At 51.8% G+C, this 26528-nt stretch overlaps 2 protein-coding genes across 8 annotated transcripts in view; both read right to left on the reverse strand.

Moving 5' to 3' along the window:
- Positions 1-330: 330 nt before the first annotated feature.
- SLC29A4 (solute carrier family 29 member 4) lies at positions 331-17667 on the reverse strand. Of its 3 annotated transcripts, none has more exons than XM_054080334.1 (11): positions 17541-17667; positions 5119-5288; positions 4285-4416; positions 4058-4171; positions 3852-3980; positions 3284-3358; positions 2632-2897; positions 2409-2544; positions 1976-2163; positions 1470-1710; positions 331-1395 (listed from the first exon to the last, which is right to left on the reverse strand). In XM_054080334.1, exons 2-11 carry the CDS (start codon positions 5276-5278, stop codon positions 1253-1255), a joined length of 1584 nt encoding a protein of 527 aa, XP_053936309.1. In that variant the 5' UTR covers positions 5279-5288; positions 17541-17667; the 3' UTR covers positions 331-1252. The 3 variants fall into 3 exon arrangements, with proteins under 3 accessions (XP_053936309.1, XP_053936308.1, XP_053936310.1); XM_054080333.1 differs by lacking the exon at positions 17541-17667 and adding an exon at positions 7746-7902; XM_054080335.1 differs by lacking the exon at positions 17541-17667 and adding an exon at positions 6835-7605.
- A 261-nt stretch (positions 17668-17928) lies between these two features.
- WIPI2 (WD repeat domain, phosphoinositide interacting 2) overlaps positions 17929-26528 on the reverse strand; it is a 32189-nt gene continuing 23589 nt past the window's right edge. For 2 of the 5 annotated variants that reach the window (XM_054080337.1, XM_054080336.1), the window contains exons 10-14: positions 25460-25567; positions 24185-24315; positions 23274-23351; positions 18183-18230; positions 17929-18065 (exon numbers count right to left, since the gene is read on the reverse strand). In XM_054080337.1, the coding sequence (XP_053936312.1) occupies positions 18025-18065; positions 18183-18230; positions 23274-23351; positions 24185-24315; positions 25460-25567 (406 nt within the window). In that variant the 3' untranslated portion in view covers positions 17929-18024. The other 3 variants (XM_054080338.1, XM_054080340.1, XM_054080339.1) reach the window with 3 other exon arrangements.

The following is a 26528-nucleotide window of genomic DNA, read 5'->3' on the forward strand; positions in this document are numbered from 1 at the left end:
GAAACACTGGATTTGCTCTTTATGGTGTGAGCTGCGCCTCAGCCAGGGGCTTAGCAGGACAGGACCCTCCAGTGCTGATGGGGCTGAACCAGAGGTGCTGAGCCTGCTGCTCGCTGCCTCCTGCTCCCACCGCCTCCACGCCTTGGGCTTTCCTTCCTTGGGAGGTGGCACCTACTGACCTGTGGCACAAGCGCAGCCGCTGGCGTTGGGCCCCTTCTCCAGATGGTTTCTGCTCTGCTCGGCCGCTTCCCTCCCTGCTCGCTGCCCACAGAAGTTGGCAGGGGTCTGATGGGACCCAGGGACAAATCCAGCTGCCCAAGGTGACAGAGGGGACCTCAAAACCCAACAGGATGGGCAGCAGGCATGGCCCTGGCTTTGCCAGCCCAGCAGCAGCAGCCGAGTGCCTGCAGGGCCAGGCTGGGCCGGTGCCAGTGGCGTGGCGGATGGCTGGGCAGCTTACAAAGGCCTTTAATCTGCCATCACCTTCATTTCTGTCTCTTACAACAAATCCTGAAGCTCAGCCGTTGCCCATGGGTGACATCTGCAGTGCTGTGGCTTCGAGATCCTCCTCAGACCCACAGCGCAGGGTGAGGGGGAGGCGAGGCCCTGCCTCTCTCACAGTCGGGGGGAGAAAAAAAACGAGACACAAACAGAAGAAAAAAAGAGATTTTTTTTTTTTTTTTTCCCAACCAGCAGAAGTGAATGGGGTCTTACACAGAGATTGGCGTATTTGGGGAGGAAGTGTTGTTTCAAGCCAGTCTTGGTGAAAACCTGGAGCACCATCATAGAAAGCAAAGACCCACCCAGAACCATTGGGGCCTACAAGAGCGTTTCCTTCCTCTTTTCCTCATCAACCCTCTGGCACCCTCCTCCCCAGTGCTGGTCCTGTTCCCTTTGGGATTTGGCAGTATTTTCTTCCTCCTGGCAATGGCTTGGTTCAAAGAGAAGACCCCATCTCACCAGAGAGCTGCGCTTCACTGATGGGGAGCACCCCCAAGAGCAACGGGACTGTCCCCCAGGGTGGAGAAGGAATGTCACCCCAAGAAGTGGCCCTGTGCGGCGCCTGGCTGGGCATCATGGGCCACTTTGGGATGCCACAGCCCCACGCCCATGGGATGATGATCCCTGTCTGCCCTGGGGCAGCTTTCTGGCTCTGGGTTCCTTCCTTGAGCAGGGACATGGGCCAAGATGGGTGGTGGGGACCATGATGGGAAGTGCATTCCATCTTGTCCCCATCGCCCCACCCCAGGGCTCAGTACCCTGATGTAAAGGAGCTGTTGGAGGTTTCAGTGTAGAAACAGGTACTGTGAGAAGTACTGGTGAGGCTGTAGGCAAAATACGCCACGGCTGAGCCCAGCGTCAAGCCCGTCATGTAGGACACAGTCATGGTGTTCCCTGTGGGAAGGGACACATGGTGTCAGGGTGCTCTGGCCACCACACGTGGGATTCCGGGGAGGGCTTGGACTTACCTGCCAGCTCCCGCTGCTCGGGGCTCACTTTCCCAGCAGCCAGGATCATGGGAACACTGCCAAAGTAGCCATTGGTGATGCCCATGAGGAGGGAGAAGATGCAGGGCCAGGCAGGGTGGCCAAAGGTGGGCTTCCCATTGGGGTAGACGCACATGATGAAGAGGGGGATGAAGACCACACGGAGGCAGGAGTAGACAAGGAGGTGGGTCCCTCTCCAGTCATAGGGCAGGGCAGCCAGGATCTGCAGCAAGGGGCAAAGATCAAACCAAGGCCATGTGAGGAGGCTCAGAAGGGCAACACGGTGTCCAAAATGGGGCAGCAAGGAGGAGACAAGATGCTGGGAAGACCAACAGCTGCAGGAGCCCAACCTCGGCCATACCAGTGAGCAACTTCACACTGGGTGGATACCTACAGGGTGAAGCTGACCCATGGTGGAGCCAAGCAACTTTGAAAGAAGACAGAAAAAAGGAGGCAGGCCCCACTGCACTGGTATTGGCCTCTCCTACCTTGCCAACGAAGTCGGAGAGGTTGAAGATGGCCATGATGAGGATGGGGAGCCATTCCCCCAGCGTGCAATTGTGGATCTCTGACTCCAGCCCAGGAAAGAGGCACAGCGTGATGAAGTAGGTCATGGCGATGGAGAGCATGTAGGCCCAGATGACCTGGGACACGACGTAGCGGTGGAGCAGCATGTCTGGCAGGGATGGGCAACACAGCTCAGCCAAAATCTCCAGCCCTTCTCTCACAGAACCTGAAAGTCTTGCCCACTCCCCAACAGTGGCTTCCAGAGATGAGAATGCCCCAATTTTTTGGGAACATGGAGAAAGAGTGACCTGTGGCTTCCCCAAAGCCACAGGTCACCTATCAGTCATTCCGCCCAACAAAACGCTGCAAAACCACCTTGTTGGCATGGCTTGCTCCCTTGACCCCACTACCAACCTCTGAAGCTGGGCCAACTCCTCTTGATTTTGGGCCGAGGGACATCGAAGCGCATGTAGGTGCCACTGCCGGCCAGCTCAGCTTCAGGGCCTGGGCTGCCTTGAGGGGAGCTCAGCTGCCCCCATGGCCGGTTCTCCTGCATGGAGCAGAGGGGACACCAGTGCTAAGCTCCAGTGGGGAGAGGGACCCCAGAGGCCATTGAGGAAACCTGCCCTTGACTTACAAATCGGACGTCTTCAGTGGTAACATCATGGTGGACACAGTAGCCTGTCCCGTGCTCACTAGCCCCCCGGAGCTCAGGGAGACCCTTGCGAGAGCGGGTGGTGTAGTAGCGGACAAAGCGGGTGCGCTTCACCAGGAGGTGGAGGATGAAGCACGTCAGCTCCATGCCGATGGAGATGAAGAAGAAGATGACTGTGTTCTCCTTCTCGTCTGACAGCAGCAGCTTGGTGAAGATGCGGCTGAGCGAGATGATGACTCCAGCTGTGCCTGGTGGCACAAGAGAGCTGTCAGCACCAGATCCCACTGAGCTCCACAACTCAGGGACCCCCAGCAGCCCCACCACTACATGGACATGGTGTCTCCAGGTGCGGAGGAGCTACAAGCAATGATCTTGAGATGATGGAGCCAGCTGCTGGCAGATGCCTCCCAACCCCCAGCTTGCTGTGGCAGCTCAGCAGTTCTTGCAAGTGATTTAGAAACCATTAAAAACCAGTTTTCTGGGGAGCAACCTGGGGTGTCCCCAATCTACTGACAACCTGGCCGGGCTGGGGACAGCGGGGTCCTGGGTTTGACTTGCAGGACCCCCAGGAGGTAATGAGAGAGGGTCCTCCCCAAGCAAGCCCGCGCAGTTGGATGCTGGTGCAGGTACTTACTCTCACCCGTCATCACCCCTTGCGTGTAGCGTTTGGGCAGCAGCCCCGTGTAGCCGTAGAAGCTGGATTGCTGCACTTCAGGAGAGATGCACCCGGGGGAGAAGGAGGGATTACTGCTGCAGCCGAAATTCCAGGAGGGGGAAGAAACCCTGGAGGGGGCCCACGTGCCATGCCACCCAGGAGCTGCACTCTTCCCAAAGAGCCACTGCAGCACCCAAAGTCCCTTTGCCCCAAAAGCAGAGGAGTTTTTACCCTCCCTGGACCTCCCACCACAGCCGTTGCCATCAAGAGTGGCCACCAGGCGCAGGGACTTAGGAAGCCACCATGGTGGCCCAAATGGCAAAGCCATCATGATGTCAAGTACTGATGAATGGTTTGGTGCTGATGCCCCTGGCCAGTCCTGCAGTGCCTGGACAAAGGTGGAGAGGACAGCGCAGAGACACATGGGACAGCTGATAGGGATCAGAGCAAGAGGTTTTCCCAGAAGACCACAGCTCTGGGGATGGGGTTATTTCCCAACTATTTTTTGGGCTATTTTTGCCCCAAGTGTGCCCACCGCCCTGCATACCTGTGCAGCCAAAGGCCACCACCCCGACAGCAACCAGGTTGATGGCGTAGGCTTGCCTGCGGGTGAAGAGCTCCAGCCAGACGTCACAAATGCTGACAAAGAGCAGAGGCCCCAGCGCAAAGAGGTAGCCTGCAGGTGGGAGATGGAGGCAGGTGGCAAGGGGGCACAACGTGGGCCCAGCACAGGGCACAGGGACCCTCACTCACCCACAGAGATGCGGGTGTGCAAGCTCAGCAGCTCCACCAGTGCGTTGTTGAGGATGACAGCTACCAAGGCCACCAAGATGTAGGTGAGGCTCATGTCGAAGACGATGGAGGTCCCTGCAGAGAGGCAGGTAATTGACTGTGACGGGGGTCCAGCTCCCCTGGAAGCAGGGCCAAGCTCTCCCTAGCTTTGGGGTGACTGGGAAGTGCTGCAGCTGCTGGAGACCTACCTGGGTATTTATGGTGCAGGTAGTCCACGTCGGTGATAAAGCTGTTGTATGGCAGGAGAAATCCCACCCCAGCCAACAGCATGGCAAAGTAAATTCCGTGGTATCGATCCTGGGGCTCGGGATCCTCAGAAACTGCCACAAAAGCGGAAAGAAAGAGAAAAACATGTGACAGTGGCACTGCTGCACCCATCGGACCTAGACATAGGATGACAATTGATGCTTCTAAATCCTTTACGGAAAATGAGGGCATCATGGCTCAAATTGTCCCACCAGCAGCAAGCAGCCCAGCACCCTGCAGCTGTCATGAATAAACGGCCCCAACCCCTAGAAACTCCTTCCCTATATAAAGGCATTTCAAGGAGAGAGACCCAGGAGGCAGGAAAAAACTGGGCTTTGAGGGCTGATGAGTTTAAAAAGTAGATGAATTACCTGAGAGCGGGCAGAGCCAACAGCCAAAGCCAAGGCTCGATAGCCAAAGCCAAGGCTTGATAGCCAAAGCCAAGGCTCAGGGGTGGTTGAAGGGCTGTGGAGGTGGACAGGACTGCCCTGGGGGACATCCCAGGGGTAGCCCCTGAGCCACACCTGGGGAAAGGGCAAAGCTGCAGGCTGGGGGTGAGCCAGGCAGAAGAGCCAGGGCATGAAGCCTCAGCCCCTTGCCAAGTTGCAGAGCCCCCTCCCACGAGATGCTGTGGTGACTCATGTGGGTACAAACAGGTCCGAAAATAGGCCTTAGGCAATCTTGTGGCATTTCAAGCCATTTGTGGCTATTAAACCCATTCCATCTCCTAAATGGGTGAGGAACCAGCAGGGAACTGGGCTCCTGGCTGCCCTCACCTGGCTCCATGAAGGTGAGAATGCCCTTGGCCTGGCTGCCCCTCTGCAGCTCGTCCTCCTCCAGTTGGTAGCTGTCAAAGCTGAAGCTCATGACCACGTTGCCCTCCGGCGTCCCCGCTGGGCTCAGCTCCTTGAAGCGCTCGGCACCCACAGAGCCCATCGTGGCTGACCTGTGAGGGACAGCGGTGACACCCCTGAGGTACACAGGTTGGTCACAGCTCCTGTGTCCCCCGTGGGGATCATCCCCTGGGTGATGACAGGGGTCTGCAAGGGACAGATGGCATGGAGCTGGCTCTGACCCTTCACCATTCCACCACATTGCTGCAGCTCCTATGTTTTTTTCCATCTCGAAAGATGCTTTCCCCAAGGAGAGCGGAGCCCCTTCATCCACGAGGCAGGAGTTTGGATTTAGGAGGGGTGAGCAGTGACCAGAAGATCCATGTGAGCCACCCCCAAGGCACAGCACTTACCCCACCCTGGCTCAGCACCTCATTGGGATGCTACCAATGCCAAATGCCGCTGCAATTTCCAAAAGCAATTAGAGAAATTAATGGGTGAAAACCACTCCTGGAGGGCGGCTGCCAGAGAAGATCCCAGCTGCCTTGGGAAGCCCTTGCTCCCACAAGCAGCACACACTTACCCTTGTCTATGAGTCTTTTCAGCACCTCTGCTGCCTGGGGCTGGGGGACAACCCCCAACCTGGGCAAAGACAACCCTGCAGCCTTTTTAGGGAGAGTATGGGATGCAACTTAGCTTTTAAAGTGAACATTTTGGATCTGCTTTCCAAGGGGACCACAGCACAGCAGCGAGATGCTCAGAAGAGACGCTGGAGAGACCCCAGCAGCTGACCAAGAGGGTCCTCACCAAACGCATCCCAAAACGAGCTTCCAGAACATCTGTCATCCTCCAGAAAACCCACCAGAACCACCCAAAATGTAGTTCATCCCCCTGGGCCATGGCAGCCCAGGCCCCGGGGAGCAGTTCAGGGGGATGCAGGGCCCACTCTGTATTACCGGCGCCAGTCGCTAGATGCCAGCCTGCCTCCGCGCCCGCAGACCACCCAGCAGCTGAGGGGGGCTGCAAGACAAACTGCCTCCAAGACAGCAGCTTAGGACAGAGAAGGAAGGAAAAAAAAAAAATCAATGACAGTGATTTCTCTGGTCTCCCTGCCAGACGTGACGTTTGCAGAGAGGTTTTCCAGCATCTTCCTGGCTGCCAGGATGGACGGGATGCTGGGGGGCCTGGGATGGGTGGCAAACGGGTGCCCACAGACCCTGCGAGTGCAAGCCTAGAGCTAAAAATGCATCTGCTCGCTGCAGGGACTAGTGACACAGAGCAGTGCTACCACAGCCCCAAGGCTGTGTGGAAGCCTTGACAAAGGTTTCCGGAAAAAACTTTTCAAGGAAAGGGTCATTGGGCATTGGCAGAGGCTGCCCAGGGAGGTGGTTGAGTCCCCTTCCCTGGAGGTGTTTAAGGGACTGGTGGATGAGGTGCTGAGGGGACATGGGTTAGGGAGTGTTAGGAATGGTTGGACTCAATAATCCAGTGGGTCCTTTCCAACCTGGTGATTCTATGATTCTGTGAAAGCCAGGCTAGAGTCCCCACGCTGTACCACACCAGGGTGGGCCCCAAGAACCCCCTTCCCAGAGCATCCCGTGCAGAACAACCCAGTGGGGCACATTTTGGCTGGGGACATCATTCCATCCCATCACTCACGGAGGAGCTGGCTGTGATTCCCTTCACCGAGCACCCCGCTGCACCTGATGCTACCCCAGGCAATAAAACCCAATGGGAAGAATGTCCCAGGATGTCAGGAAAGCCCATTGCAGGGTTTTTTTTCCATAGCAGAGATCCCACCTGGAGAAGACATCAGCTGGAAATGCTTTGTACCTACTGTGGCCCAAACTTCTTGACGCCGCAGGGTTGGGAACAGAGTGGGATGTGCTCACTGCATGGCCACAGTGCTGGACCAACCGCCCAGCACCCATCTGCCCCGCTTGCTCTGAGCATCCCTGCGCCACGGTAGATTGGATTTTCCCCTCTGTTTGGATCTAAACCTGTCTACATGGGAGGGGACTCGGGCCTTGCAGCCCTTCTGGATGCAGGGTGAGAGGGGGTCCCCCATCACTGTAGGGGTGGGAGGACTCACCCAGGGACAGACCCCGGGGGACCCCCGGGCAGCATAGCCTTCCCCTTCAGGGCAGAGAAGAGATTTTTGCTCTGGGGAAAGGGGCCCCCCAAGATTCGTAAGCACCAAAGTTGACATAAACAAGGCGATTCCACCCCCGTGGTGCTGGGGTTGAAGGAGAAGCCCCTCGCTGGAGGGAGGGGGGAGGAAACTGCACCGGGGGAAGGATGCTGGGGAGTGGGAAAAGATGCTGGGGAGCCAGGAAGGATGCTCGGGAGCCGGGAAGGATCCTCAGGAGTAGGGAAGGACGCTCGGGAGCGGAGAAGGATGTTGGGGAGCCGGGAAGGATCCTCGGAAGGAGGGAAGGATGCTCGAGAGCCGGGAAGGATGCTGGGGAGCGGATGCTCGGGAGCCGGGCAGGGCAGGGGGCTCGGGGGGGCTCCTCCCCGCTCGCAGCCGGTCCCGGCCGTGCCCAACAGGTCGGAACCGCTCTCCTTACCTGCCTCCGCCGCGGCGGCTCTGCGGCACCGCTCAGCTCAGCCCCCCGGCCCCGCCATCCCGGAGCCTCCGCCGGCAGCGGGGGGAGCCGGGCGGCAGTGCGGCTGCCAGCCGGGAGCTGGGGCCGCCCCGAGCCTGCCCCCCGCCTCCTCCCGCCCCACTCCGCTCCTCCTCCGCAACCCCCCCGGCGGGGGCACCGCCAACGGGGGGTCCCCGAGCCCCCCAGCCCTGGGAAAAAGCTTGGGGATGAGCCGCACCGCTCTATAGGGACCACCTGGAGGCGATTGGGGAGGATTTCGGGCGCCTGGAGCTAATTGCGAAGAGATTAATTAGGAAGGAAGGGCTGGTAGTTTAATTTGAGGTGTGAGCTTTGCAGGGATGGGGTCTTGCCCCTCGCAAAGGGTTTTGGTGAAAGAGGGACTGATGGGGTCAGTATGAGCTGCCCCATGGATGGATGGATGGATGGATAGGTGGACAGACAGAAGCATGGATGGATGGACCAAAGAATAGATGGAAGGGCGGAAGGACAGGTGGATGGATTGCAGCTCTGGCTAGCAGAACACAGCAATCTCCACAGCTTTTTGGGGAAGCAAGAAGGGAATCTCTCCTCCTCTGCATGACCAGGGCGTGGAAGCAGAGAAAGGGAACCAACAGCGTGGGGCAGCAGGGACATCTGTCCGAGGAGAGGATGTGTGCCCCCAAAGAGGATGCTCCAGGCAGGGACACCACGAGTGTCCCCACCCCTCCTGGTCAAGGCTGCAGAAAACATCACAGGGATGTGATGCTGTCGGGTTTTCTTGCAGGAGCAGCAAGGCACTGGGGGCACGACACAGCAGGTACCCCCCTCCCACTGAGATGGGTCAGAGCCCTGGGGAAACCAACCCTTGCTGGGTTCTCCCCACCCGGAGCACGGGAGGATGGCGGCAGCAGGAAGAAGGAGAGGAGCCATCCCTGCTCACATGCTGTGGCTGCAACGCGCCGGGCTGTGAATTACAATTTTCTTGCAGTCAATAAATGTTGTGTTGTATAAATCAGTGTGTGGGGCTGGCGGGATACGCTGCTGCTGCTCACACCAGAGGAAATTAGAGACAAAACCGGCTGTGCCTTCTCAGCCGCCCTTCTGTTGGGAGCAGGGCTGGGCAAAGGGGCTCCTGCAGTTTCATCTCAGGAGGAAAACAGGCCAGGTGGAAATTTCCATCTTTTCTCCTTGTCTGAAATAGCTGGAGTTTGGCTCTGCGCGAGTCAGACTGCTGTGCTGAGCTCTGTGTAGGGCTAGTGGTTCTGCTTCCCCTCTCCCCCCGTAGCTGAGCACCTGCACAGCTCAGCGCACAAGTGCAAGGGGCTGTTTTTCAAGCTGCCTGTTTTGACTGGCTTTGTTCAGCTCTGATTTGATAGCGCCATTGTTAAAAGAATCTCAAAGCACCTCACTCTTGGTTTACATCCCCTTACCCTACACCAGACCCCATCACCCCCTGTCAGGTACCCTGGGAATTTAAGAAAAGGGGTGACTGTGGTGGGGGTTCCCTGGCCACGCCTGCTGCTGGCTGGCACCCAGACAGTGCCAGTGCTCTACAAAAAGAGCAGGATGAGCCGAAGCATATGTGTGCTCGCCTTTTCAAGGCTCGCTGGCGAGGCCCTGCTGCTTTGGCACTCGCCAGGCAGCATTACTCACTGCCTTCTGCAGGGATTCTCCCTGTGAGTTGGTTCTCCGCATCCTGAAGCCCCAGGTGTGGAGCTGGGGAGTCCTATAAAAGCAGGGGGAGCATCAGAGGAGCATCTCAGCTCCCAAATGCATTCGGTGCTTCCTGAGCCATAGAGAGATGCGGTAACCAAACATCTCATAGCAAATAATAAGCCCCTGACTTTCACCATCCCATCTAGAATCACAGAACTTCTTGATCCCCATTTTGGGGAACAAAGGGGTTCCCTCTCCGCTGTTTCTGCCTTGGACACGAGGGAGCCGTGCTGGGCTACTAGAGGAAACCATTACAGCTTTGGGGAGGCTGTAGGAGACCACGGGGAGATGAGTCCTTCAGGGTGAACTTATCCATATGCTTTTTCTCTGCCTTCCCCATCCCCAAGGGCAGTGTTAGACTCAAATGACTTTCAAAGTGCCAGAGTCCTGTGTGGGTGATGGGATTTAGGCGCCCTCCAAGCACGGGAATCTGAGTAGTCCCTGTCTGATGGGAGCATGGGGAGGGTTGTCCCATGAGCTGGGTTCTCCCTGACTTCTGCTGAGCTTTTCAATTTTTCAAGCTGGCCCTGAATAATTCAGCTTTGATTTAGCTGGCTTGAGGTTGGTGAGTTCGTATGCTCCTTGAGTTTCTGCTTGACCCACTTTAACAGCAAAGAAAACCTGCCAAGCACGATGCTCCGAGTGTGATGGTGTGCAGACACTGAGGTCCCTTCAAGCGATACGGCAGGAGGGACATCGCGCAGACACAACACCATCCCAGAGTCTCTCCTTTCACTGCCACATCCAGCAACATGGGCCACAGAGCATCCCTCACCCAAACCACAGAGTTCTAGAGGTATTTCTGCCTTCTCCACTTTTTCCTGCCTCTCTCTGCTCTCCCACAGCTCCTGGCACAAGCGGGTGCATCCTGGCAGTGTTTGCTGGATTACGAGGAGGAATTTGCTCAGCTCCAGGAACCAGCTAACACCCTGCGGCCATCTCGCCACAGCTCCTTGCTATTCAGAGCCTCACCTCACTTTCCTGGAGCCTGGTCGAACACTGATTAATCCTGCCGGGCAGAATAAGACGCAGCTTGTTCATTTGGCTCGGAAGATGTTGGATTAGGATGGTCTCCAGAAATCCCCTGTACCGCAGTCTTTTCTTGCCCTTCCAAGGGAGTTGGGTTTTATTAATCATTGCTGTTGCAGAGGTGAGAGGAAGGAGAGACCTTTCAGGTGTCTGCATCCCACTGCACAGCCAAACCCCACAGCTTTCAACCCTTAGGGGATGACGGGAAGTGTCTGTCCCTGTTGTCCCCATCCCTGTGGGCACAGCCCTGAGCTGTCCCCTCCAGCATCTGCTCCGCAGAAACCCAGTGGCAAACCCCAGCTCCTTAACCAAGCTGTGCTCACCCTGCCAGGGTGCCCCGGCCTTTCTGTGCCCACCGCCACATCGCCTCTGTTCCAGCCGGAGGGGGTGACACTGTGCCCGAGATCGCCGAGCTTGGGGGCATCGGGCAAAGAGATGAAACATCCAAGCCCTCCCCTCCCACACCACCACACTCAGTGCTTCTGAGAGTGCTGTGCATCCATCTCTTCCACTTCTTGGGAAGGGGAGGCTGTTCCCGAGCCTGCAATCCCCTTTTGGAAAAGCTTTAAATAGCATTGCAGCCTTCGTGTCCTTCCCTGGGGTCTGCTCCCAGCGCCGGCCAAGCGTGCCGTGCTGGCACTGGGAGCATCCTTGGCAGCGCTGGCTTTGCACGGAGACAGTGGGGATTAAACAAGGACATCGTTGCTTGGCCAGAGTTACACTTGGGGGATTATTGGGGCCCGCGAGAAGCAGGGAGTAGCCAGGGAATTTGTTCAATGCAACTGGAGGGGTTTGTCACAATCCGATTGCAGGCGAACAGAAATCCCCGGAGCTGGCGGGAGCTCAGCACTGGAGGCCGTGGGGATTAACTGGGTTTTCCCCAAGCTTTGCAACAGGACTGGGGTGGGAGGAGGACTTGCTCTGAGCCCAAAGCGCTGGGTTTAAGTGCTCAGGAGAGATGCAGGTGCTGAGTTAGCATGGAGCACATCAGCTCCAGGGTGCCCAGCTCTCATCCCGAGGCCAAGGACCAACTTCTTCCACGTGGATGAACCAATTCGTCTGCAAGGGTTACTCTGTGCATCTCTCCCAATCCCAAATCAGCTAAACTGCCCTGGGAGAGCTGGAGAAACCCAGAGAGGATACCTACAGCCTTTGCATTCTCCCTACCCCCTTCTTTGTTGGAACAAATTTGCATCCATTACTAATTAATCCAAGATGAGCTGCTAATTCAGCTCCTTGATTGCAACTTTGCATAACTGCTGCACGAACAGGCAGAGTTGCGGGGTGGGATAAAAAAAGGAGACAATCAGCAGCAGAGGAAACAACGGGTGGGAAGGGCTGGTTCGGATCACACCTATTCACAGGGCTGCTTAGATCCAGGGTGATGAGATTTTTCCGTGGAAGGAGAAGACTGTGACAGCCACCCTTGGATGGGTGTGTGTCATCTTCCTCCCCACGCTCTGCGCAGTGCTGGGCTCACAAAGGGCCTTGCTAGCAGCCACAAAGCCCCTCTGGAAATGGGGAAACCGCAAGTTACCGGCAACACAGCCCCTTTTTCCCATGGTGCTATCCCACACCACCCTCCTCCCAGTCCTTCCCCTTCCTCCTGTCCAAGTAGTTATCTGTAGGTTTCAGAGTGAACGCTCCACCAAGGTGAGAAGGGCAACCACATGCCCTGGTGCCAGCGCTTCAGGCTGTCCCCCCACACCAGGTACATCAGGTCACACCTCTGTGGAGGCTGCTACCCCCTCAACAAGCGCCGAGGCCGGCAAGATGGGCACGCCGGCAAAGCGCTACCTCCTTGGAAAACAAACCAGCAGCACGAGTGAGGCCAGGCAGCATCACCCAGAACCCTGGCAATGGGCAGAGCCACCCTAAGCCCTCAGAGGCACAATTAGTGGGGGAAAAAAAATCATCTTTTCCTGCCAGTGATGCACAAAGCCGTTCCCACAGAGGTCTGGGAGGCAGGTGGGCACCCGAGGGCAAGGCAGCCTGCGTACCAGCTGCCAAGCAATGTGCAAGAAAACCAGTGCTGATGTTGGCTCATGGGTTATTTTACCATCTTCCTCTTCCTTCTCCACTTGCATCCCACCCTCAGAGGTTCCCCCCTCACCAGTTTAACACCTCCCAGTAGCCTGAAAGCTGAGCGACAGGGCAGCAAACAGCAGCAGACAGGTCAGCCCCACGCTCCCTATTCACATTTTTGCCCTGCAAAAGAAAAGAGCTACTTTCAGCTCCAACCTTTTCTCTAGAAAAATGCAGTTCCCAGCCTGGGGGCCCCTTCCCCGGCCCCATAGCGAAGGCTGAAAGGGGGCTCGGGCGGCTGGGCTGGCCCCACCACCCCTCTTAATCAGCCAGGGCATGCATGAAGCCTAATGCCGTCGCGAAGATTTCGGCACTATTGACACACACTGCGCGTTAAACTCCTTATGGAGGATTTGCATAAGCTTGGGGAGGGAGGAAGAGCGCGGAGAAAAGTGGCGACAATGGGAAAGTAAATGCATTAAAGTGCTTAGGGGAAAAAAAAAAAATCTGATAAAGGAATAAACCAGTTAAGGGAATATATTACTCGTAGCTCGGTTATTCAAATCCTGCCTTATAGGAAATCCTCTTAAAGTGATCACCTGATTGTGTGTTAAATTCCTAATTGAATAATAAAAGAATTATGTATTTCTTCCATAAAAGCACAAAGATAGGAGCCTATGCGGATGTTCGCTCGGACAGAGCTGGAAGCAGAGGAGATGCAGAGAGACGGGTCCTGGGGCAGCAGCACCATCCAGGAAGAACCTGAGGAGCTCTGATGGGCTTTGGGAGGATACAGGCGTTGGGAGGGATGCCTGGGAAAGGGGAAGGCTGCACAGGAGGAAAGCTTTGCTGGGAGGGGTTGAAGAGCAATGGTTCCTGGGGGAGGAGGAGAACCTGGGGAGATCTCCAGGACTCCTCCAGCCCTGGTTGCTGTGTCACCAAGGACATGAAGCATCAAATGTGACTCTTACCTCTGGAGCTGCAGTGAGCACAGCAACCGCAACCACCCAGGATTCGGAGGGTGGTTAGAGCAGCCCCTGAAGCTGCTGGGGAGCAAAAGGAGGGTCAGGTTCCAGCTCTGGGGTAACCTCACTGCTGAGACAGGTCGTGTGGGAGATGCATGGCCCCTGCCTCCTCCTTGCCCCTTCTCCTGCCAGCTTACGCCCCAGTTTTCCCAGCCAGGGCTGAGGGTGATGGCTACGCAGTCTCTCCTCCCTGCTGCTGCTCTTCCCTCTGCCTCCACACTATAAATAAGATGCAAAAAAATAAAAAAGGCATCACCTGGCGCTCAGGAGGTGAAGGAGAGCAGCGGGACTGACATGCACCAAACCCACAGCCTGCGTAGGGGGGCGGGGGGAGAAACAGAGGAGCTAAAAATAGCCCTGGGAGCTGCTTTCTTCCTGGAGATCATTTTTCTTCCAGGCTGTTTCATTTCATAAACAGGATTATTTATTTATTTCTCCCCTTCTTTACTCCATTTTTTTTTTTTTTCACTCAATACTACCACTTTACCCATCTCCACGTTTCTTTTAAAAGCAAGTTAAAAAAAAAAACCAAACAACAAGCAAACAAAGCACCCCCAAAACCTAAGGAAGAACAAAAAGCCAACCCAGCCCTTGTGATTGCTCCAGCAAAGCCTGCATTGCTCCAGCTCTTGATAGGTAATTGAATATCCCAGAGTGCATCTGCTAATGGAAACTCCAATATAAATAAGCGGCAGCGGTGAGCTCAGGGAGGGCAGAGGCTGCAGCTGAGAAAACAAAGCACGCAGAGCCCAGCAAACCTCAGCCTCGGCCAAGCTCAGGGGCTGCCAGAGCCTTTTTATTAGGCAGAATTGGATTGCTGGGGCCAGGCTGAGGTCCCACTTCTGGGTGAGCGCGGGAGCTTGCAGCAAGCAGGGAGGCAGGGTTTGCAGGGAGACGGTTATTGAATTATCTTTACCGCAGCGCCTTTTCCAGAACCAAGCTTGTGCACGGCCGTGGGGTGCAAAGCCCCCCAATTCCCAGGGGAGACCCTTTTCCCCCTTAGCCTGGCAAGTTCCCCATGGGCAAAGCAGCTCCTGCTATAGAGGAGCTCATGTCTTTGCAGTGTTTGCATTGCTAGCAGGGTCCGTACCTCATCGCTTCAGCATTCTCCAGCAGCAGCCAGGGAAATCAGGGATGACAGGAGCAGTTAATTTGAGCCTGCAGAGGCCATCTTTCCATACACGCATTGTTTTGCTTCCAAATAGACTTTTAATAACTAATTTCAGATGGTAAGAAGAAATAGCTACATCCTGACCTCTTGAAATGCAAATTGCCTTTCACCCTGGGAGAGATGAAAGGCGGTTTCCTATCAGAAACGTTAAAAAGGAGTGAGATAACGTCTCCCAGCTCTACCTCCCTGCTTTCATTTTCAAAATTGTTTTTTGCGTGAGAAGAGATGCTCTCTGCGATGTTGCGGTGCCTGTTGCCCATACAGAGAAAGCGTGGGGCACTGAAGGGCTGGGGGCACCTGGAGCAGAGCCCCCCGTACCCCGATGGTGCAGAGGGAAGGGTCACAGCGTGGGGGCTGCATTTCCCTACAAACCAGACCTGCTCCAAACTTCAGACAAGAGCAGAGGTTGTGAGCACTGCTGAAGCCCAGAGCTTTCCCCCCACCTGCCAGGACTTAATTTTCGGGTCTAATTTCAAAATTTGCTCAGGAAAATGGCAGAGTAGTGGCACAGTCAGGCAAAAACTCTCCACACAGCTTAGACATAGCTAAAACCATCGTTCTGCTATGGCCTGACCACACCAAGGTGCCCCCCCAGCCTGGCACAGCTGCAGATAAGCTCCTTCTCCAGCCTCCCAGCAGCTTTCCCACGCAGGAGCCTTGTGGCACACAGCAGCCCTCTGCGCCCTCCAAGCAGCTTTGGCTCAGCAGTGGGGTGAGGGCTAACCCTCCACCTTACTCTGCTCGGAGTCATGGAGCACCAGTGCGGAGAAGGTGCTGCTGAAGAGGGCAGAGGGCTATTCTGAGAGGGAACAAGGGATGGAGCAGGGCTGGGCTGGGCAGTAGAGGCTTGGATAGTGCCAGGGAATGAGCAGGATGATCCGTGCGGGGAGAAGGCTGAGATGCTCCCAGGGAAGAGAGGAAAGAGCGCATGTTCCAGGGTGGAAAGGCTGGGATGCTGCTGGGGAAGGAGCAGGGATGCTGTCAGGGACAAGCAGGGATGCCCTGTAGTGGGAGAAAGAAGTGAAGCTGCCAATAAAGTAGCAGGGATGATGCAGAAGGGAGAAAAGAGCCTAGATGTTCCAGGGGGAAAAGGCTGGGATACTGCTGGGGAAGGAACAGGGATGATCTGGGGGGGGGGGGGGGGAGGGGGAAAAGGCTGAGGTGGTCCCGGGGAAGGGAAGAAAGAGCATGGATGTTTCAAGGGGAAAAGGCTAGTGTGTTGCCAGAAGGAGGAAGGCTGGGATAACTGGGTGAGCAGGTATGCTCCGCGGTGGGAGAAAGCTGAGATGCTTCCAGGAAAAGAGCAGGGTGATCCAGGCAGGGAAAAGGCTGGGATGGTGCCATGGAAAAGAGCATGGATGTGCTGGGATGCTGCTGCCATGGGAGAGCAGGGACATTCTGTGGTGGGGGAAGGTTGGGATACTGTTGCGAGGGGAACAGGGACACCCCACCCCCCCATCTAGTGCCTGTGTGGTGGTGGAGCACAGCTCCCTCCCCTTCGCAACCAGAAGGCCCAGGCTGCCACTGGGACGCCGCTCCAGCTGCCCTCCACTGATAAAATATCACCCCTGATCTAGAGTTGCTGCGCAACCAGACGGCGAAGTGCCAGGAAGGGCTTTGCAAGCACTGCCTGCCTGCCCCAAGTGCATAAGGGGGGGGGAAGGCAGCGACACCGTGCTGCCTGCTCACCCCGTTCAGCAGGAGATGCCAAGCAGGTCCCTGGCACCCAAAGGTGACAGTCTGTACCCCACCCAGTAGACAAGGTGGATTCGTTTCCTTGTGTTACTCAGTGCTCCCCAGCATAGCCCCTACCTGTGCGAACAGAAGCCCCCCTCGCCCCTGCAAAACAGTATCCAGAATATCAAAGTACTGCCAAAAGCCTCAAGCCTTGTTAAGCACTTACATAGACTTTGCAATCTCGAAATCTTTTATTATAACCTGTACTTAATAAAGCGCATCACGGAAAAAAATAAATAAGGCATCAGATTTCCTCAGCTTCAGGAGGCTGGGCAGAAAGCCCTCATTAGTTCACATCACACCATTAATTAGCTGAAGAAATCCCTGCCAAGGGCCTGGCATTCAAAACCTTTGCTGAGATGAGGTTAGATGTGGAATGAAAAAGGGACAGGTAAGCATTGAGCCAGGAGCGGGTGCTGCGGCGTTGATGAGCTGCTCCCAAACAGGGCAGGATCAGAGCAGTGCTCGTGGTCACCGCTGCCCGCTGCTCCCCCACCAGCTGCTTTCTACCTGCTTGCTCCAAACCCAGCAACATTGCATCAATGCAGGTTTGCTGCAAAGCAGTAAGGCTGAGGTCAGTGTGAGCCCATGAGAGCTGTTCTCCCTGGTAACTCTGCTCCTGGCAGCACACTTAGCACAGCCACAGCCCAAGAAATTGCGCTGTTTACACCAGAATTGTTCTCTTGCTCCAAGTTATTTTATCTTGGACTCAAGTTCTGCACAGCAAAGTCTCTGCGACTGATCACTTGGTAGACCACCGCAGCATGGCCAAACCCAGAAACTTACTCACCACCAAGAGAAAGGGCACTGGGAAGAAATGCAGGCACGAGCCCATGGCTACCCTTGCAATAAGATAAATAATTGCAGATGAGATTTCTTAGTCCCTTCCCTGGGAATTCAGGCTTAATGGGTCAGCTTAGTACCAACAGACAGCTCCGAAACCACCAATCTAACCACAAAGGTGGCTGCTGAGTTCAGGGCTGGCTTTGACCTATATTATTTACAATTTTCCCCATGCTTACAGAGCATATTCTGTGTTACTCTCCCTGGGCAGGAGCAGAGGGGCAGTCGTACCTCCTAAAAGATCAGTGGGTCTGGATAACCACATCCATCCGGGTGCAGGAGACAGAGGAGTTGTTGGCATCACCATTGAGGCTGGAAGTTGCTGCCACTTACTGAGTCCACCAGCAGCTTCTCTCAGATCTTCCGTTTGCTCCAGGCGGAAGATGGAAAATGTCACCAGCAAGGAGAACGTACAGTTTAGAAACACTCATCTGAGCTAACGTAGCTTATTTTGCCCAAAGCATATGTAGGCACACAAATGGCACCAGCAGGACAGCATTGCCCTCCAGAGCTGGATGAGGAGATGAGACGTCTGCAGCTTCACAGCTGAGGCCACGCCATGGAATGGTCATGCAGAACATGGAAAGTCTCAGCATCACATGCTCCACCATTGTTAGCAAGAACAGAAAGGCTTTTTCTCCTCTTGTCCACCTCAATCAGTGTCTATTGTGGCTTTGCAAAAGGAAGGATACACAGAGAAGCAGGAGTCGCCTCCTTACCCATCGGCATGGGCTTGCTCCAGATCTTCCTCCTGGGCTTGAAGGTGAGAAGCAACAAGCTTGGAGTGACACAGCACAGTGGACAGGGTGCATATTTGAAAGCATGGCTTCAGATGCAACCCATAAATGAAAGAATAAAGTTATTTAAACTCACCTGAGGAGCAGGAGAAAAACGCACGAGTGCAAGTGCCGAGAAGAGCAGCTTTAAGGAGGAAAAAAAAAAAAGAGAGGGAAAATTACATTTGCAAGCAAAACGTGCCAGAAGAAACTCAGCTTGTCCTCTCCCATTCCCTGCAAAACCCAAGCTGGCAGTGTCTTTCGAGAGCGGCTACAAAGCACAGCTAGGACTGAGGGCTCATCACTGCTGGCACTTTGGTTTGGGCCACAGAGTACAGAACACACATAGCGTCACCCTTGTTTTATCCAGCCCCATCTCCAAGCAGCAAACAAAAGGAAGAAGACACAGAATACTTATCACAACACAGATTTAATTCCTTAGGCAGTTATAAAATTACAAAGAGTGATGGGCTAGCAGTGAGAGCCAGACACTTGGTGAGGTGGAATGTTAAGACAGATTTCTTTTTCCACTTATCAACACAGATACCAAATAGAGCGAATTCTGCAGGATGCAGGGATTTTTCCAGGTGAGGAAGCAAGAGCAAACAGATCCAAGTAGGCAAAGGGTTGAGTCGATGCCCCATAGAAACTCAGAGCTACAGGTTTGGGAAGAAGCCCCCACTAGTGAGAACAAGCCGGTCACATGCAAAGGCAGTGCAAGGGGACTCGGCATACAGATCACTGCAGCCACATGGGCAAAGCCACAGCACTGAGATATCTGTAATAAGCACAACTGTAGCTACTTCAAGCCCGAACAAAAACTTGTCCATTACAAAATCGGCCAATTTGAAGGGCGTTAAAATGAAGGCATGTTATGGTTAGAAAAACAGGAATTTGCCGAATTCCTTTGGTTGTACAACTGCAATCTGAAAGGATTTATTTAGTCAGAGCCATGCTTTTCCCCCATTGCAAGACTTTCGTGGTGCAGCACAGATTGCAGAAAAACAAAGGCCTGCTCCGCACGTGTGAAGAAGACGCTCTGCCTCACTCTGGGATGTTGACAGGTTAAATCAAGGCGACTGCCAGCCAGGACAGCTGGAGTACAGAATAAAACTTCCCAGATCTCTGCAGAGATTAATGCCCACCAGCGACAAAGAGCCTGTTGCTCTGCAACAGCAGCAGAGCGTCTGCACACACAAGTGGTGTAACTGAATATCTCAGCAATCTACAAGGAAAGAAATTCTGCCGCCTTACTGGATACTGCTTTGGTGCTAACGCTGTTATTAAAGCCAAGGAAGCGCAGCACGGGATGTAACGCAGCGTGCTCCCCTGGTCAGCTTCTCAGGGCTCTAAGCTAACCTACTCACCGAGCTGGTGGCTCTGCAGTTCATTCCTCCCCATTTATTATTATGCATAGGTCAGATGCGAGTTTCCTCTGTGGAGGTAACCATCACTGCATTAAGTCTCCTCAGATATCTCTTTGCATTCAGGCACACTTGAAAAGCCACCAGCTCTACCCCATCCTCTGCAGAAACAGGCCCAAGAAACCTGCTTGTGTAGGACCTGAAGCAGCGAGGTACACGCACACATCCAATCCCAGTGGGAGCACTCGCACTAACACCTTGCTGAACAAAGCCTCAGAAGAGACAGCTTTTACTAACCATGTTATGCTTTTTACTTCCTCCTCCTATGCAAGGCCTAGCCCTTAACTGCTAGATTTGTACCTATCAGTTGTATTTCGGAAACAGTGACAGAAGAGACCAGTGCAGATAAAAGCTTTCTGCCTCAGAACTTGAAATACAAAGGCTAAACAGACAGATGTTGAGACAGCAGAGTATGTACACTCACTACACTCACTCAGGAGAAACAGCTCCCTCCCTACTATGCTCACTGAGAACAGACCCCACTGCAAACTAAGACCTGAGTTCCGGATTCCAAATTTATGTGTTTCCCACCCCCCGGCTTTGGTTGTTTCAGGTGTCTCTCTCTCTGTCCCCAACCCTCTACAGAGTTAAAAAGCCATCAAGCAGCACAGTCCGTATCTTAGAGTGAGACACGGTCACAGAACAATTGCTGTCCTTCCAAGGAAGGCCAGTCTAAAATGAGAGGGGCTGTACCGGTGTTCCCATATTGTATGACTCAAAGCCCACAGCTACAGCACAGGGTCAGAGCCTTCTTGGCTTACCCCGGGGAACCCAGGGCTGGGAGACCATCAGGAGAGAAATGTTTAGACACCATCTGATCCACAGAGCCCAACAGTGCAATCATGTGCCCCATACACAGGTGAGGATGCAGCTGCAAACAGAATTTCTGGTACTTTTTTAAAAAAAAAAAAACCTAAAAGAAAACATCTTTGTGTCACAGGGATGAAACCCCAGCCTGAAAGACTTCTAACTTTGGTAGCACACCACAACAGGGTGGTTACTGAGGGCCTAAAGCCATCAGAAGGAAACTCTATTAGTCATATTCTATCTGAGGAAAACTTTATATTCTCATGCTATGAACTTCAGATGACCACATCTACACGAAACCACCTGCCCCACCCTATCAGTTCCATCCTGGTCATTAAGTCCAGAATATTAGTATTTTTGCTCTCTAAAGATTTTTTTTTTTTTCCAGTTACAACAACAACCAAAAGACAGAAGACTACTTGAACTGGCTTCCAGCTCCTACTTAGGAGAGTGAACCAAGCAGGGCATAGCAGCTGAGCAACGTGCAGCTCAGAAGCAGGAGCATACTACAGCATGTGGAAGACACAAAACACTGTGAATGTGGGATCTTCAACTCGTCTATGGAACATAAGGCATGAAAGCTAAGAAGGGGGTAAAATTAGTATAAGTGTTCTCAGTTTTTAGCAGTAATTACACGAAGAGATATATCCTGCTATGTAAGACAGTCTTTGTTACACTTGAGTTGTAAAACTTGTGCTTAGCAAAACTGTGTTGCTTATGCATGTTTACTGCTAACTCTACTGGTGGAGCCTATCCTAAGTCTCCAAGTATGTTACCAGGAATGTCACCAGCATTAGTCTGGAATAAGGAGACATCTGACAGCTCTTGGGCAGCTCAGTTTGTCAAAGCTCACCAACCATGTGGTTACTTCCAGATTTGTATTTTACTCTGCAGTGACGAGCTCCACAGCAAAGCCGATAGCACTCACAGCAAGAAAAGAAAAAGGTTAACTCCAGGCCATGGAATTTAGTTGTCAGCCACAGCTTAAAATCAAGACACTATGCGAGATTTCAGGGTGGCTCAGTGGTTTGCTTTGAACGTGCTGGGTTCTGGAGAGGACACTGTAAGCCACTCCAGCCAGCTACTTAGGACAGTCAAGGGCTTTCAATGACTAAACAAACCTGATCCCTTCTCTGCTACATGTGCTCATTTTCAAAAGCATCTTCCACTTATCATGGACTACCAGCAGCCTCACTGATACAAGCAGCTTTCTCAGCAGGAAAACCATCATCTTCCATGCTATCAGAGGAAGGGGAAGCCCACAGAGGGCTTTGGGGACAAAGACCACTGCCTGCTATCACCCAAGAGAAGACTCATTAACAGTACCAACTCCTAAAGGCACATCACTGTCTAGCTGTGGCAGGCAGTTCACAAGTAGCTGGAGTGCTCCACTGCTGTCCTCCTCTCAAGATCTGCATTTTCCCTGTCTTTTTATTTTAATTTCTTTGCAAGCAGTCAGTAGAGGGAAAGGAAGCAACCTACAATGATCCACAAAAGGCAAAGCAGGCTCATTTTGGCAAAGAAAAGTAACACGCACCACGTATTTCGCTAATCACTTGCTCACTAACTGTCATCCAAGACTTAAGAGAAGGCACGTTACAACCCTAAAAATAGCCTGCAGCACTGCTCAGCCTTGGAAAGCCTCAGCCAGAGCAGGTATGGATTTATTCCAAAACTGCCAAAGAGACAACCAGTCCTTTGAGTGGATCACAAAAGGTACTCTGATGAAAGGGGAAATAAAAAATACAAATAAAAAAAGAGAAAAGCATTGTTATCCAGAAAAATTAATATTTCAAAATCACTCATATTTACATCAGTATCTGGAAAAAATCACGAAGCTTCACTATTAGAGCAGTACACAGCTCCAGACTGATGAGAAGCAAGAACCGAGAGCAATGCCTTCTAGCTGAAAACCTTAAAGCTGTTTAAGAGTGGGGCTGCCACACTCCACAGGGACTTTCATCCGTCCTGACAGAATCCTTGCTTTGGATAATTTAAAAAAAAAAAAGTATAAAAAAAGGTTATTGCTACTCTGCCAAGCAAATAGGACAATCTATAGGAGAGAAAGTAAGTGCATTCCAAGTCTTCTCTAAAAAACCTGAAAGCTTGTCAGCCACTATGGGCTACAGATAAGTAGACCAAGTACTAAAGATGTAAAAAACAGTGTCTCTAGCAATTCCTTCATTCTAGCTTTCTTCCTGCAGCAGTTCCTTTCTTCCTTGTGAAGGCACTTTCATATCAATATATCAATTCTATAGAGATATCAATTCTATATCATTACACAGGGAAACACTTTCAGTTTTCCATCTCAGCAAACAGAACAGTCCCACAAATACACAACATTCAGAAGGAATTTTAATTAACAAAATGGTCCAGGAAAGGGAAGGGAGAACTCAAAAAATAGGCGATTGCATTTGAAAGGTTGCATGTCAGTCACTAGGTATGCCTGCAAGCCCATGCTCAGGAAACCATTTGGACCTTTGTCAGTGCAGAACCAGTCTCAGCTTCCAGAACCACTTCTCTGCTCCTTCCTTATATAAGCTAAATATTATATACATATATAAAAAAAATACAAACTTGAGTTTGTTATAAAGTGGCTTCTCTCTCTCCCCCTCTTATGCTTGCTTGGCACATGAACGCATGCAAAGCTAGTAGGCTCTGAGGGCTGCACAAACAGCAGGTTTTGGCAACAAAAAAAATAAACAGCTAAAATAGATAAGCAAGATTAAAAGCCACTGAATTGAAAACCATATATTTTTTCCAATTGTATAGAATTAGAACTACAGCTACGACTTAAAACTGTAAGAGTCTGTCATCCTCTCTCCCAACTCATGTCAAAGTTCATAGCAGCATAACACGAGATTCCTCAAGAAACATCAAGCCAGTGTTCTCTGCTTCAGGAGTGAGTTCACAGGTCAAAGTTTAGTCTGTCCGAAGGATCATTGGAGGATGCTCACTGTCTTCGTCCAATCTGAGTGAATTGGTTTCATCTTCCAGGCAAGCTCCACCCACGGCACCCAGGTCATCCGTATAGGCTGGAGAGAAAGGAACAAATCGTTGGGGTGGTCAGCAGCACAAACTAAGGCTTGAATCTAAAGTGACTGGTTAGAGCTGAAGTACTAGAGATCATTTGCAATGGTTTCACTGCCACCCTATGTTTGCTTTAATTATGACCGTATTTCTCCCAGCCAAGAGATGTTTATGATCAAAATTAAACTCCTCTGCGTGTGTGCAACTCAGTCTGACGCTCTGGGGCAGGCTGATGTTTTTCTTCCTCTCCACTCATGCATTACAGCTGCAACTGCAGTACGGATGCTATAGGTGCCGACTGTCCTTCCTCTGTGGAGAGGCACTGACCCGAGGGCCATATAGAGATGGGAAAAGCTCCACTGACTTAGAGAGCTGCAGCATTAACCAAGTTCTCAGTCTCTTGATTTAACAGAGCAGTGAATCAGGCTAAAAGGTCACTATTCCCATAAAGGAATGAAAGGGGCATTTATGTACCCTGTTAAAAAATGAGGAGCGGGCTATAATTCAGATGCTTTGCACAAGGTCTGGGTGCAGAACTCCTGTATGAAATAATTCTGTTAAAGCATCTCAAGAACCATTTGGCAAGCACTGCAACTATCACTACAGTAACCAACCACAATTCGAGACGAAGTTCTACCCAGAAAGTAGCAAAGATGAGCAATCCATCTACAGGAGGCTACTGCACATCACAGGGGCTCTTTTCTACTGCTCACCAATGCTCCACATCACAACCGCAGTTAGGAAAAGCTCAGTGTTGAAGCAGACGAGCTCACGCAGCCATCTAGAATGAAGCAATAGGCAGAGGTGTGCTCTGCCCCTTTTCCAGCCTTCTCCTTACCATGCCTTGTGGGTGAGGAAGGCACGTATGTACCTTTAGTCACAGCGGTACTGTACGTCTGCGCTACCAATGGCCGGTCATGGGATGCAGACTCTAGAATCTCGCTGCCTGGCTCCATACTGCCATCGAGCCTACCAAGCAAAGAGAGGTTAACTGGAGAGGTGATCTACCTGGGCATAATACAGATTTAGTTGACAGCTACAGAGGAATATCTCACAACATGTGCAAGAATAATACATATAGACATGCGAAAGGAGGAATCTGGTCCCTCCACTCCAGAGGGCTGTCAAGAAGGCATATGACAACACTTCATACTTCACACTGAAAACATCAGTGACATGCTTGCCTCTGACACGGCATCAGGGTCTAAAACCTAGCAGCTGACGCTAGGAAACAAGACTCAAAATAAGAGTGTGATTAAAAAATAATAGTAACCATTCCATTCAGCAATGTTAGACTGTCTCCAGCTCTGTCCACAGCAGAAGCGGTTGCTTCACACACATATACTAGAAAAACCTCTAGTGAAGGCACTAGAGCATTTCAGAAATCAGAACTCAATAAAAGCCTCCCTCTATGAGGTTTCACTTCATCTACAACTGAAACCATAGGTCATACCTTAAAACGTTCAGGTTTTTGACCAGTATTTTACACTGATCAAAACTGCAAGCCTGAATTATCATCGTGAGTTATTTGCTTTAATTCTATGACTGATCACATAAGTAATCTGAGTACACTACCCTACCTATTCCTGCCAAAATTTATCAAATAACAACGCCTTGCCAGCACTGCTACAGAACGTTAGTTGACTGGCGTATATGCAAGGAACTTCAGTAAGGACACCAGTAAAGAGAAAACAATCTCATAGGCCAGATTCCTCCTCTGTGAAGTCAGAGTAACATCTTTCTCTCATGTCTGTAACTGCTTCATTTATTGATGAAGAGGATGGTGTCAGACATCAAGTTCCTACTAAGTAACTCAGCTCAAACTGCCAAGTTAGAGGAAATGGGATCATACAGCTAACAGCGATTGATCCTTCACTGCAATCTGATGGTGTTAAGTTTCTGTGGGAAAAATGGTGCTTAGTGTAGAAGATGCTAAGAAAGAAGACACAGGGTGGGTTCTGAAGCTATTCAGTCACGTCATAGGTCTGGAAAAAGATTGGTTTAAATTAGTGAGTAGTTCCAAGTTAGACTTTTGCAGAACAGAATTGAGTTTAAGAACAAATTGGATTTTGTGAAGAAATAAGATACAACAATTCAACTAATGTGGACTTACTTGTGCTGCTTCATTAGTGTGCATTCTCCTCCTTCTTGGGGGTCTAGGTTGTACATGTAGAGGTACCCATCAGCAGCTCCTACCAATAATCGAGGGATCTTCTGGATTCTAGAAAGGTTTAGGGGAGAGCAACAGATTAATGAGAACTTAAGGAAGTACACTCTCTACCCCTTCCACGATTTTAAGCCATTTTTTCCACAATGTTGCTTGTAGACAAGGAACACTTAACACTTAAATAGAGCACCCAGGAAAGAATTGTGTGTAAAAATAGTAAGGCATAGCCACACTTTGGGCTAATGGGATACTACAGGAAACAAGCAACTTATGTATAACCTTGTAAAACAGATTCAGAAGTTACTTTCCCGTTATCAAGCTCTGTACCACTCCAGAAACAAATATTCTATCAGGAAGTATTTACTTAATTCAGAAATGTTAAAAGGCTTAATTACCTTAATTAAAGGGTGCTTTGAGATGAGAGGAGCGACAGTACAGACGTGAATGTCAATTCAGCCTAAAAACTATATAAAACTCCCACGAATTAAGTTTACTACTGCTCAGATTATTGCCTTGGTGGCTGCACCAAATGGGACCTGCCTTTGGTGAAGACAGAATAAAGACTAGATTTAGTCCTCAAAATTAACTTTAATGAATGCTATGCTATTTTGGGGACAAGAATAACATTAACTTGCTTTCAAAGACAGAATTGCCTAATTCTGAAAGTTGCTAACACACCATACAGTATCACTCCTCCTAACACTAATGGAAGCAAACACCATCAGCCCATGTGCCTTTTCGCCACATTGTTCTTTCAAAACTAAATGACAGCTTTAAACAACACTTAGAAATAGCCTACTCTTACCCAAATACTATGCCTTTCTCTCCTTCTCTCACAGGACTGTGAGGCGTTAGCTCTAACACAGCTTTTTAACTGGAAGAGGCCTTGCAATGATTACAGGGGATCCACTACCCCGCATGCTCCCTGCTCTGCTGGAGATGAAGTTACGTTCTACAGTGTCAGTCTTTCCATAGTGCAACGTGGCAACCCAGCAGGGTGGTAAACGCAGGCTCC

This window comes from Cuculus canorus, chromosome 15, assembly GCF_017976375.1.
Source record: "Cuculus canorus isolate bCucCan1 chromosome 15, bCucCan1.pri, whole genome shotgun sequence".
NCBI classification, from domain to species: domain Eukaryota; kingdom Metazoa; phylum Chordata; class Aves; order Cuculiformes; family Cuculidae; genus Cuculus; species Cuculus canorus.